This window comes from Polistes fuscatus, unplaced genomic scaffold (genome assembly GCF_010416935.1).
Source record: "Polistes fuscatus isolate 324 unplaced genomic scaffold, CU_Pfus_HIC Scaffold1, whole genome shotgun sequence".
NCBI lineage: Eukaryota > Metazoa > Arthropoda > Insecta > Hymenoptera > Vespidae > Polistes > Polistes fuscatus.
In genome coordinates this window covers 13,305,361-13,318,861 of record NW_025112997.1, presented here as the reverse complement: position 1 = coordinate 13,318,861, position 13,501 = coordinate 13,305,361, and the positions used below count along the sequence as shown (strand labels likewise).

General features: G+C 27.4%; 4 protein-coding genes across 5 annotated transcripts in view; all 4 read left to right on the top strand.

The window, feature by feature from the left end:
• LOC122515076 overlaps window positions 1-3,216 on the top strand; it is a 43,947-nt gene extending 40,731 nt beyond the window's left edge. For both annotated transcript variants that reach the window (XM_043632268.1, XM_043632260.1), the window contains 3 exons: window positions 79-295; window positions 528-1,097; window positions 2,276-3,216. In XM_043632268.1, coding sequence (XP_043488203.1) covers window positions 79-295; window positions 528-1,097; window positions 2,276-2,292 — 804 coding nt within the window. In that variant the 3' untranslated portion in view covers window positions 2,293-3,216. The remainder of the gene's footprint in view (window positions 1-78; window positions 296-527; window positions 1,098-2,275) is intronic.
• A 3,293-nt stretch (window positions 3,217-6,509) lies between these two features.
• LOC122521508 (WAP four-disulfide core domain protein 2-like) lies at window positions 6,510-9,234 on the top strand. The gene is made up of 3 exons (XM_043642322.1): window positions 6,510-6,610; window positions 7,004-7,240; window positions 8,597-9,234. The coding sequence occupies exons 2-3, from the start codon at window positions 7,021-7,023 to the stop codon at window positions 8,800-8,802; spliced, it is 426 nt and encodes a 141-aa protein (XP_043498257.1). The 5' UTR covers window positions 6,510-6,610; window positions 7,004-7,020; the 3' UTR covers window positions 8,803-9,234.
• A 235-nt stretch (window positions 9,235-9,469) lies between these two features.
• On the top strand, window positions 9,470-11,058 carry LOC122521487 (WAP four-disulfide core domain protein 18). The gene is made up of 4 exons (XM_043642290.1): window positions 9,470-9,830; window positions 9,953-10,018; window positions 10,694-10,867; window positions 10,945-11,058. Exons 1-4 carry the CDS (start codon window positions 9,824-9,826, stop codon window positions 11,037-11,039), a joined length of 342 nt encoding a protein of 113 aa, XP_043498225.1. The 5' UTR covers window positions 9,470-9,823; the 3' UTR covers window positions 11,040-11,058.
• Window positions 11,059-11,080: 22 nt separating this feature from the next.
• LOC122521486 (receptor-binding cancer antigen expressed on SiSo cells) lies at window positions 11,081-12,848 on the top strand. The gene is made up of 4 exons (XM_043642275.1): window positions 11,081-12,066; window positions 12,183-12,338; window positions 12,416-12,538; window positions 12,614-12,848. Exons 1-4 carry the CDS (start codon window positions 11,899-11,901, stop codon window positions 12,803-12,805), a joined length of 639 nt encoding a protein of 212 aa, XP_043498210.1. The 5' UTR covers window positions 11,081-11,898; the 3' UTR covers window positions 12,806-12,848.
• The last annotated feature ends 653 nt before the right edge of the window (window positions 12,849-13,501 follow it).

Genomic DNA, 13,501 nt, shown 5'->3' with positions numbered 1-13,501 from the left:
ATTGATTGTAATTTTCTTTATATAATTATCAATTAACGTTATAATTGAATCACCTAAAAATATAATTCCTTATCGTAGATTCAAAATAGAGGAGATAAAGCTGGCGTAATGTCTTACGAAATACCACCAACACCAAAACCACTCGGTGGTACATATTCACCAGCTTTGCGGTATTCTCCATCACCTCGTTCTTCGACCGCAACAGACCTTGACCTTAGGCCATCACAGCTACCATCAAGAGCCGAGGACAACGAGTATTACATTGCCTTTCCACCATCGGGATTACCCGTCCACTGTACGTATAACACTATCAACAGAGAATTCATAACTTCATCTTAACTAATTTACTAACATCAAACTTTCAATCCGATTAGCACCTATTAATTCAACACTTGGAGATTTCTGAATATGAAAAGCTTCCTTTCATATATTTGAACTTTTCATTAAATATTACGATCGATAAATTCAATTTACTGAATAATCTCTTCTAAATTTAATAACTAATTATCTATATAATTTATGCACAGCTTTTAAGTCGGATGGATTACTGAGAGAACCTATGACACCAGGCTCACCCAATGAACATCCTAAATATCTCGAACTTAATCAAAACGTTAGCGGAAAGAAATTAGATGGAGAAAACACGAAACAATCCAATACACATATAGATCCATCTTCGATAAATATTACTTCGTCCGTTACACCTGTACCTCCTCCTGGAATGTGCATTCCTTCGAATTATGTCAATACGATGCCGGTATGCATCCTTTCATCTTCGAACCAAACCACAAGGTCTCATGACGCACTCCTGAATGGTCTTGGCCGATCTACGGAAACAAATTCCTCGAATTCAATCGAAGTCGAAGCCATTATTGAACCTGTACCGTCATCTAATGAAGATAACGTATCCGTCCAGCAAAATAAACTTCATTCTGGCTCAGAAAATAACGAGGAATATGTACAAACGGACGTTAATAACGAAGACAGTAGTAAACTTCATCACGAGTATATGAATCTAGGAATGAATTCTCAAGACATCGTAAAAATCGTTGGCTCCATTCCAAAGAAGTGGCCTGCTCCGCCTGTGCCACCACGAAGTAAGGATCTTTAAAATGTTTTTTTTCTTTTTTCACTTTCTCAAACAAAGAATTATTATTAGGAACTATTACTTTTTAAGTATTTGTCTTTTTACTTTCCCTTTTACGGGTTCGAATCACTTTTCTACTAACACCTTCATACATTTACTACTCGATAATACTACCAAAGAGGTCGTATCTTTTTACCATCTCTCTGAAGTCAACAGCACACGGTTTTTGTATTATACTTTTTTGGATGGGTCACTCACTCATCCATGTTACTAACCGTACCCATGTTGTTTGATTTTAATGATTTGAAGAGAACTATTAATCCAACTGAATTGATTTGTTTTGCCATGATAAAATTACAATTTACAATATAAAATCTTATCATTAAAAATGTAATCCAACGTGTCCAACGTGGTGTGTGGCTAAGTAATTAATTTAATATTAATCTTTAGTAATTTTTTTTATGAAATTTTTTTACATGTCATTCTAGTAACTTAACTTTCTTTATTATCAACATCGCGTATAAACATAATAAGTATATTATATTATTACGCAATCTTCATTCATATTGTTTTATTCAAAATTTTCTAATACTAGTATCTGACGCATATATAAATAAGCTATGTTTTTTCTTTTTTTCTAATCTTAAAAATTCTTTCTATCTTGTATGTGTACCACACGACATGTGTTATTTATGGACATTTGATCTTATTCACGGCATTCCTGGAAAGACCACGGTTACTCATTACATTCACTCGTTAAATAAAGACATTGACAAGCAAAAGGGTTCTTCGAACCGTTGACAAAGAAATTTATCCTTGACTCGCGAGATGGACTCTCCAAGTTTCTCGCGAAAAATCGATTGAAAATTATGCAATCTGTGTATTCCAATCACGTACAAACGATTCGGAAAGTTCATTACTATTCTTTGTCACGGATTCGAGTTCTTCTACGAAAACGAATCGTATTTTTCTGTCTCTGTTTAATCTTCATGGAAACATTGCTAGCTGCCAGTTACCATTTTCGGTAAATTCGAACTGGTTTTGTAATTTTCCAACGAATGAAAAAAAGAAAAAAACAACAACAAGAAACTCGAATCGTTGAGTTTTATAACATACTACTCGCGATGAGTATTCAATAAATTGCATTTCACATTATATTTTACTTTTATGTTTTTTCTCTTCTTTCAGCCGTGACCAAAAAATAGAAGACTACGATTTTACTAGCAAGGATGTAAATATATTTTCAATGTAATTTTATTTAAAATCCTTTCAAAACACATGTGTATGTGTGGACTTTGATCATTTTTGATCTAACGTGTCGTTTAAGATATAAATAAAATTAATCTATTAATTTAATCGACGTTAATTAAAATTTTACTAATTACTATGTATTTTTTTCACGCGATTTATATATTAAGATTAAAAATATATTATTAACAGATACAGTACACGTAGTACCGAATTATAGTTGCAAAATGTAACACGAAACTAGCCATACATTTGTTATACGCGTTAAATAATCTTTCATTTTATTGTTATATATAACATTATAAATAACATATATTATCTCTATATGTACATTTTTATTCATTTACGGACGAAAGACAGAAAAGAGATAAGACTTCAAATGTTAACGTAAAAGGCATTATGTTACATATGCCAATCGGCAAACTTAATTAATATTCATTATTTTTTACAAACAGAGATAAGTAAGACATTTGTAATCATTGCAATCATAATATTATGCAATTTTTATTGACTTTCAAAGTGATCTCTCTGTATAATTAATAAACACTTTGAATATCAAATACTTGAATGCGTCAATGTGTATATGTATAGGTATGTGTGTATATATGTATGAAAAAGAATAAGGGAACATTTCTATACTGCAATTATCTTAAATAAATATATACTTTAAGAAATCTTATACGAGAGTATAATCGTAAAATAAAAATAAGCTCGGTTTAGTGCCATTCGTAATCAATCTTTTGATTCGTGTTCTATAATAATTAAGTTATAGATTATAAGAAAAAAATACAATCTAGAAAGCGCCAAATCAAATTTTCTAATTTGGTAATAGATACCAAAATCTTGTAAAAAACTATTTATATTATACTATTCATCCTTTCTCTCTTTCTCTTTCTCCCTCTCTCTCTCTCTTTTTCTTTCTTTTTCTATAGGTCGATTTTTTTTATTAATTATATATTAATATTGAGATAAATAGTAATTAATCTTCATTTGAAATATCTTTTTTATATATGTATTATATATAAAAATTATGTTAAGATAAGGTTCATAAATTAAGTATCGTTAAATTGATTCTTATAACGACTAATAATGAATATTATAATACGCGAAAAATTATTTTTAAAAAAAGTGTTATCCATATACGTTAATAAGCGTAATTTTTTTTTGTAGATTTAATTTATCGTTCTTAAAGCGTTTAATTAAAATTAATTATAATCTATTAAGTTACCTTTGTATAAAATACTCTTCGCGATAGTACCAAGAATGCATTTATCTATAATAGTTTTTATCTTTCAAGCGAATAATTTTTTCTTTCGTCGTAGTATATATACAATAGAACGATTTTTATTTTCTTTCTTTTTTTTCTTGTTAGATAAACAGATAACTAATAGATAGTTAGATAACTAATTGTCGTATTTATGAGACAATTGAATAAATATAAGGATGTTCGAAATTGTCTTATCATCTCATTCTCTCATAACTTATCATAAAGATAAAACCACAATAACATAATACCAATTTGTATTCAATGAAATTTCATAATTTTGAAAAATTTGCACAGCAAATTAATTACGCTTTTTTATCAACTCGAAAATTGTAACTTATTAAAGAAGTAATGAAAGTATACAAATTTCTGAAAATAATATCGATAAATTTATATTTAACAAAATAACTTTTATGCAAGAATCGAATGCAAAAAAGTCATTTTCAAGAAACTAGTAGACCGGTTTACCTCGAATCCAGCTCCTCCTTGAAAATCGATTCTTAATACGAAGATAATTGCACAACTTCCTCAGACCTTAAGCTATTACGGCATGCAAATGGTTTCGTTATGTATAATCGCGATCAGAAATTTATGATTCAAAAATACTCCACCTTTATAGTAGTATTTACAACAAATTCTTAAGAACAAGAAACATATTTTATGATTATTACAATTTTTTTTCATACCTCATACATATTCATCGTTAAGGTGAGTAAATCGCTTAATAAACTTATATAGATAATGATCGAAGAAACCTTAAATGGATCATCATATCTTTTGTATTAAGGGGTTATACGCAGTTAGGATTTTCAAAAAATCGATTTTTTTTTTTTTTTGCATTTTCGGAATGTACATATATTTAAGTATATTCTCTGAAAATTTCAAATCGATCCGACAAATATTCTTCACTTCATGTAAGCTGCAAACAAAAATTTTTAACTATGCGTAAACGTCTCTTTGAAACTTTAAAAGCGTTTTTCTCAAAACGGTATTTTCAAAGTCGGTGATCTCGATTTTGCAAAAACGGCTTAACCGATCGGTTTCAAATTTTTACACAATCTTCTTAGATATATTCCTCAAGTATTAAGTATAAGGAATAATTTTTAAAAAAATTTATTACTATTTTTTTGTAACAATTTAGAGCGAAAATTTTAGTCAAAAACAACAACTTTTTTCAAATAGACGCCATTTTGTCAAAAATCAAAATTTTTAAAATTCCTCTCGTTAATACCTGCATTAATCTATCCTTTAAAAGAATCCACCATATTTTTTAATTTCGGATAATCCAAACCGCCAAAATGGAGATCACCGCCAAACGTCTTTTTTTAGAGGACGTTCAGGAAATCATCTACAGGAGCAGTGCAGATTAATATTTTTACAGAATCGACGCGCTATTGTATTCTCAAAAGTTCACTCTATTTGAATTACCAACAATTTTTTTGAGAAATAAAAACTGTTTCTAGAAAAAATTCATGAAAATACGTCTTTTTCGAGCCTCGCAACTGCGTATAACCCCTTAAATAACTTTTAACAACGTTTATATCATTAATTAAGTTTTAGTTCAAAATACGATTCAATTTTAATTATTCTAGAATAAAATTAAACTTATGGTATGAATTTATTTATATCACAAAACATCCCAAAAGTTGCTTTATCGAATTGAAAAATTAGAAATTTCTTTTTCGTCAGGTAATTATTAACGTGGTAGTATCTTGGACTTATAATGATTCATATCTTGCAAATGAATAAATAAAAAGATATCGTAATTCTCTAGTGATAAACTAATATTGATTTTTTTGTTTTATTTTTATTTTTTCATTAAAATAACTTTTAGAATACCCTATAAATATAGGACAGGTTTATCAATTTAATCTAATTATCGATTATTAAAGTGATTAAATTTGGAATATGTATTAAATTAGAATATTAATAATAGTCGTTTTTAAAAGAAATAAAAAAGAAGGGAAATGCAAAGATACATGGAAACTATAATATGTCCTTAATGATAAGTCAGGGAAAGTTGACCTACTTTTGCCAAAAGCGTGGTCAATCGTCACAGATAAAGCGAATAGTTATCTAAAAGAAAAAGAAAAAGTAAAACGACTGATTTATTTTTTATAAGTTGGTCTACATCCTGGAAATGATATAGACGGTGATTCGTACAAGAGTTTTCGTTTAATTTTTTCTCCGAAAACCACCATCTTCCGGCTAGTAGCATCTGACTTCTTGTTAATTGGTCTTGCATTTCCTAATTATAAATACAATGATATCGAAACTCCCGTTCGGAAATGTCAGAAATACGAATCTTTGAGGAAAAAAGGAAATGTCCGAGTTATTAAACCACAAATAGGTACCTATATAAGAGATAAATGTTCAGCAGATCTTGTCAAAAAATCTAAAGACACGTTCGAGCTCATTAAACGTAAGTATTCAATCTTATTTTATTATTTCGAATATTTTACATCATTAAATTAACAATAACATTGAATAAAAATATTTTTTCTTTTATTTTAACGTTGTAATACTCGCAAATATCGAAAAATTTATTAAACATTTTACGACAAATGTTACGAGTGAAAAATTTAAACTTTAAACATAAAAAAAAAAGAACAATCAATTTTTGCATAGACGAAATGTATTTGTCAAATGAATTGAAAAGTTTATAATATTTATTTTTTCATTTAAAAAGAAAGAAAGTTAACGAGTTTACTATATCGTGACAGAATTCACTTTTTATCGGATCGTATAAAACATTCATAATAAAAAATGAAAAAAACATTATTAAGCTCGCATAACTCGGCCCCGACCTTCAATGTTACCGTGTGGAATGACTAACACGTAACTTTAACATTGCGAAAGTGAATATATTTGTCTCTCTACTCATAGTATGTGTTCATTATTAGGATCTTTAAGTTCAAGTCTTGGAAGTGTCAACGATCAGTAGTCACTAGACGTTCGTGCAATTCGTTTCGATTTTAGCAAGACGTTCATCATTCGCACACGCTTGACAGGTATGAAATTTATCGTTTCATCAATTTTTATTTTAACAATTTATTAAAATATCATAAGAAACTAATGATATTATATACAATTTCTATATTGCTTATATTTAGGAATTACTTGAACTTTTCTGTTATATTTTCTTTTACCGTTTCAAATATTTGCATTGCAAGCCTATTTCATGCGTAATAAGAATATATTTGAATATTTTAATGAAATAATTATATAAAATATATAAACTTTATAGAATATTAATTGACATATATTATTAACAGGATTACTATAAATAAACATTTTTTTCTTATTTTAAAGAATAAAAATATAATATATTCAAAAAGTCATTTCTATTATCATTACTTAAACAACTGAAGAATGATAAATAATTAATATCGTTTCTTTCAAAGGTTTTATTTATATCAAAATGGCATCGTTAATTTCATCAATGCTATTGTTGATAATATTATCAACAATGACCTTTGGACAACAATTAAAACCTGGTGCATGTCCACCACGAACACCATTTAACATTCGTAGAAATCTTTGTAACAACGATATGGACTGTAGAGGACTTGAAAAATGTTGTCTTACGAGTTACAATGGTAGAATTTGTGTGATGCCCATTACAGAAACCGTTAATATTGGTAAGCATTCAATTGGTTTATATTAAATGAATTTTTAAAATATATGCATTTAATTTATATAAGAATGAAAAACATGTAAACGTATGCAACATGTATACAATTTGATATGTAACGTGCGTGCATGTTTACTGATTTATATTATTCTTAATATTTTTCATACGAATGTGGATTAAAAGGTTTTGAGCCTCGACAAAAAAATACTTTTATTTTTCTTGTTTTGTTTAAATAAAAGTGAATTTGATCGAACTAAATTTCTTTCTATGTTAGGCTTAAAACTTTAAGCTGCCCACGTATATTAAGATATGTTTATATATATATAAACTTTAATAAAAAAAGAGTTGAAACGTATATTATATTATTGAGAAAGTCTACTAATATTTAATTGAAATGTTTAATGCATTTAATTTTTATGGTTTAAAAATATTCTTTTTATTTTTTTTTAATATATTTTATTATATAAAATACTTTTACTTCGAGATTTATTTTAATTTTATTATTCAGCTTGATAATTTTATTATTCAGCTTGATTATAAAATCTAACGAGATATATATAAAGAAAGAGAAAGAATAAAATAAAAATTATATCACAAATTAAAACAAATCTTTATGAAACTATTTTATTGATGTATACACTTGGATATTATAAAAAGACGAAATTTTCTTTATAATAATCCTTTTTTTTTATTCCATATGTATACCAGTAAAGTCAGATAAATTTGATATTTGTTTATGAAATGGAATTATAAAATCATAATAAATGAAATAAAAATAATTTCAAAGCTACGGTATTATATACAATTGAATTTTATTAAATAAAAAATATAAAAACTTATTCCAATCTTGAAGACTATGTTAACAAAAAAATAAGTCAAATAATAAATGATATAGATAATAAGCACAGTTCTTCCTTATTGCTAAATAGGAAAGTCCATTATATTATATTCACATTAAGGATAAATCTTACGTGGTTCCCAACAATTAATATCAAATTTGATAATTTGGAAAATTTACAGTGATCAAAACGATTATAGAATTACCTTAACTCATCGTCGGTTATTTTTTAAATGTTTGAAAAAAATTCTTATTTCAAAAAAATTCTTGCTAATCCATAATACTTGCCCCATTGAACAAAAAATATTGATTTATTATTCTTTTTAGTATATATTCAAAGTAAATATTGACATATCATTTCGTAATGTTTTGTTAACGTATAATTGTATGATAAACGAAGAACAAGTTGTGAATCATCGCTTTAATAATTCATCGATAAGTTAAATTAAACTTATGTAATATTTTTACCTTCTCATATTTTTTATTTCTAATATCTTCTAATGACATTAATTTTTATTTATTTAGTAAAACGAGGTTCTTGTCCGGTTATACCAACTGGACGATGGATTTGTACATCAACTTGTCGATCGGATGGCGATTGCAGAGGCATCAGAAAATGTTGCAAAAATCGATGCGGTGCTTTAGCTTGTCAAAATCCCGAAGTTGAATATGATCCAGTTGCATTAGATGATTCGCAACCACCGATGGTATTTTATGGCGATATGTCGTAACGATTCAAAATTAAACGGTGATTTAAAATTTCGTTAAATTTATCTTATTATTAGTGTTATAAATTTCATCGTACGTGCCATATAAGCGAGTTTAGTATATTCAAAATATGTTATAACGCGATATATTTATCAATGTATTGAATTATGAAGCATGATTGAATGGAACACTTGGAACATAACTCATCCAATACTTGATGTATCTCTATAATGCTATTTAATTCGTTTTACAATTAGTAGTTCACATTTCTTTGCAATAATGTTACTATTTAATTAATTATAGCGGTTTTATCTAATTATATATGTACATATTTTCTTAATATATAGATATTTACATATATTTGTACGTATATATTTGTGTTCGTGTGAGTATAAATTTAAAAAAAAATTTATTACGCTATTAATTATACGAGATAATAAATTCGCAATAAATTATGAGCTTATGTATACTAATATTTAATATATATATATTATTTATATGTGTTTTAAGTATATTTAATCTATATTATTAAATATGAGAATTCGATTATGTAAACAATGAGAAAGAATATAAAAAATATAAGAGAACATGTAGAACATAAAGAAAAATATATTATGATAATCTATCATCGTATTATGTGAATAATAATTTTCATAGGAACCAATTACCTCAAGCTATCTCGTTGGTTCCACATTTCTTATTCGCTTAGCAAAGACTCTCGCAAAAAGAGTGACGCAAGATCCACGTTAAAGAAAGGCCACTTAAAATCATCTTGCCATTTATCCTTTCCAGTCGAGTAAGTTCTAAGACGCTTGCAAGAATCAGTGATTCACTTGTTATAATATTACTTCAACGGAAAAACCTCATTTTTCCTATCAAAAAAAAAGTCCAGAAGAGTGGTGGTAAAATCATGGTGGTTTAAAAAGCAGAATTTATTACAATCCTATTGTAGTTCTTCTCACGTAGTTCAAGTTTGACATTCGAACGGAAATCATCTTCTAGCGAATAAACTTATTCCACTTTAACGAGATCACGTCAACAAAAATGTATTGTACGTATCTTTGGAAAAATTAATAATTTATTATACCAATCGCGTTATTAATATTTAAAATCAAAACTTTTAATAATTATTTTAATATGTATATATATAAATATATATATTTGATTTATCAGGTAAAACTTTAATTTTTCTTTTCTGCCTTTGTTTGATGATGATCGTAACATCAGGACAACTTTCCAGTAAGTAAACAAAATAATCCACTGTGAACTAATATTATTTTGTAGAAAAAGATTGTTTTAGAAATGAAAATAAACGTTAATGTCAATTTATACGTATATTATATGTGTATGTAATATACTGTGGAACTTATAGATTTTACATAACTTGTTCACTTTGTAAGAAGTGAAAGTCAGTTAATAGGATACGTTGCCGTCTGTGTATTCGTGTTCAAGAATTTCATACTTGTGTTCTGTTTTCTTTTTTCAAAAGCGTATATTATTCGTATACATTGAAGCATTCGATCATCTTTTATAGATAGTGATTAAGTTCAAGGATGTGGTCTTTCGTCTTGCTATGGTGTAATATTCGAAGAAAAATAATCCAATATAAGCAACTATAGTGAAATACAATATTTATTATCTTTCATGCAGAAATAATAGAAATTGAATAAGTCGTTACGTTGTTCTCGACGAAGATTAAATACAAGATAAACGTAGATCGTGCAGATTAAATAGAATATTCGAGAAAATTTCGTAATACAAGCAATGTTAAAAAAATTGAAAATATTGACGCATTTAAGAAATAAGTATAATGAGCAAACAAATTACGTATTTCTTAAAAGTTTTCTTAATACGTTTTATTGCAGATAAAATTAAATTATATATTCACGTAATACGTAAAATATAATTGTTTAGGTAAATCTGGATTCTGTCCATTAAAAAGCACCATCGACAAGTGCATGCCTAGATGTGTCAGCGATTATCAATGCTCAGGTAATCAAAAATGTTGTCCAAACAAATGTGGTTCTACGTCATGTGTATCCTCGAGTGCTGTTAATACTGGTAATGGTTACAAAGGCTCATCAAATAGTAAGTATATATTTTCTTTGCAAAAATAAAGACTTCAAATATTGTATCACTTCTAATAATTCGCATATTTGTTTTAGGTGCTGTCGTTACATGTGCTGGTGTAACATGCAGAAATCAAGAAAAATGTCAATTCGATCGTAATACTAAACGAGAAAAGTGTGTTCGAAAATAAAAAATTTCCATAAACATTATTTCTTACTTTTATACATATTTTTATATAATGTAACTATTATGATAAATTTTAAACTTAACCCATTATATAATTTTTAAAGATATTATAATATTTACTCCGATACTTTAAGTTACAGTTGATAATTACTATGAAGAATCTTATCGGTTATCAACGAAAAATTACCAAACAAAATGCACGTAATATTTATGAAAAACCTTAAATTAAAAGGAAATAGTTTTGTTATGTTATTTCTTAATTTGAAAATCACACGGAACTATAAAATTTTAAAGTGACTTTATTTACTATATTTTACATGTATAAAAATCTGAATATGATTTATCCTAGAATTAAATAAGTCAAATTTGTTAAGAAGAATGAGCATTAATTGAAGAGAGAAGGAAAAAGAGAGAGAGAGAGAGAGAGAGAGAAAGAGCTTAATAAAAATAAATTTAAGTCAATCGTACGAGTACGTCATTTATAACTTCACAACAGTTTCTTTTGACCAAGGAACGTAAAATTACAATAAACGATAAATTGAAATAAATTCTCGTTTCGTTTTAAGTCAGTGCAAATTAGTTTAAAAATAAAAGAAAATAATCGCATTTAACCGGCAAACGACGTCGATATATTTCGATACATCGTTTTACTATTATTCGTAGGTTAGGAAACTGGTAACGTAGGATTACATTGATAAAGATGGCTTACCTTGTGTAACAAAAATAATAGACAAAAATCAAACGTAAATATCTTAATTGTCATCCTTGTAAAAAAAGATGAAATTAGGACGAATTAAATTTGTTTTTGTTAAATAAATATTTTAATCTCAATGAAAAGAGGTTAGATTCGCTTAAGGTTAACAATGGCTGTTGAATTCATAGTAAACCGGCTAAAAGCCCTTGTTTTACTTCTCTTCGGTGTATTTAGACGCGCAATGTGTTGTTTAAGACGTCGTAGAAGATCTTCGTGTGATTCGATACCACTTTCGGCGGTTGGCGTGATACCAAATCCATCAAACAATTTAAACACGGTGAGTTTTTATTAGACTTCTCACATGTGGAGTCTATTTTAAAATGATATTTTTTTTGTATCTCTATAAATACTTTGGCAACTATTATAATAGTAATTATGAGGATGTTTCTTAAGGAATTAGAAAAGTGGGATCATTGGGAGGAAAACCCAGTCGTTGTTGTACCAGATAGACCTGTTAACACTGTCCAATCTAAGATAGAACAATATAGACAACAGGTGACCAAATCTACGGAATCTCCCGAAGAGGAACAACAACCTAACTTCTTTCAGGTAAATTCTATTACAAGAAAAATATCGTAAGAAGAAAAAACAAAAGAATTAGAATGTAACATAGTTGTTATTTATAGGATATGACACCAAAAATTACAAGACAGACTAAAATTCTTATTAAAGATAAAAAAGCAGAAAATAGTTACGACAATGCTCGTCATTTTGCTAAATTTGCTGTAGCTACCGACCCAATACCAACAGTAAGTTTACATATAAATATATATGAATGCGAAATTATAATGTCTTTGATACTAATTAAACATATTTATATTTAGAATGAACTTAAAGAATGGGAAGATAACGCTGTCAGTTGGGAAGAAGAAACCAGTGAAGAATTTGGTGATCCTACTAGAGCGTTGAGAGAACAAAAGCGTAGAGAACGTGAGCAACGCTTATTTGAACAGCAACAAAAAAGACTTGAACGTAATGCTAGGCCGCAACCATTAGGAGCAAAAATAAGTTCTTGATGTGAAGTAATATTTTTATTCGAATTAACATTAAGTTTAATGATATTTTTTAAAGAGGTAATGTCTATGTTCTTTAAAATACAGTTAAGAAACAATTCCATCCGTATTGGATATTTTATGGGTGTAATATTTCTGTTATATATGAGAAATCATTTTAAGACAAAAATTTAACTCTATCAAAATGTAAATGTGCATTGCTTATAAGTGTAAGCTATTTATACAACCAACATAATTTGAAAACATTGATATTTTATTGAACTTTACTAATTGAAATTGTTCATAAAAGAACATATCTTTAAAGTATTATGTTTTAAATTATCTACTAATACATTGCTATTTTTAATGATTACTTGTAATACCATTAACTTTGCTAATACTTAAGTAATAGATATTTACTTATATCTGATCGTGAATTATTTTTAAATTATACGTATACATATATATAACGGAGCAATGCAATTACTATTCATAATTTATTCCTTAATTTTAATTTAAGATGGATTTTAATAGCATTACATTGCCTATTTCTATTATTATTAGTATCTATTATTTCTTTATAAGTTTAAGATACAATACACGTCCTTAGAATTTACAAACATTTAATATTAATTACCTGCACCAAATGCATTGCACATCTTTTGCAGATCATTGAAGAAAATAATTCATAAAAATATTTATTGTGTAAAATGTATTAGA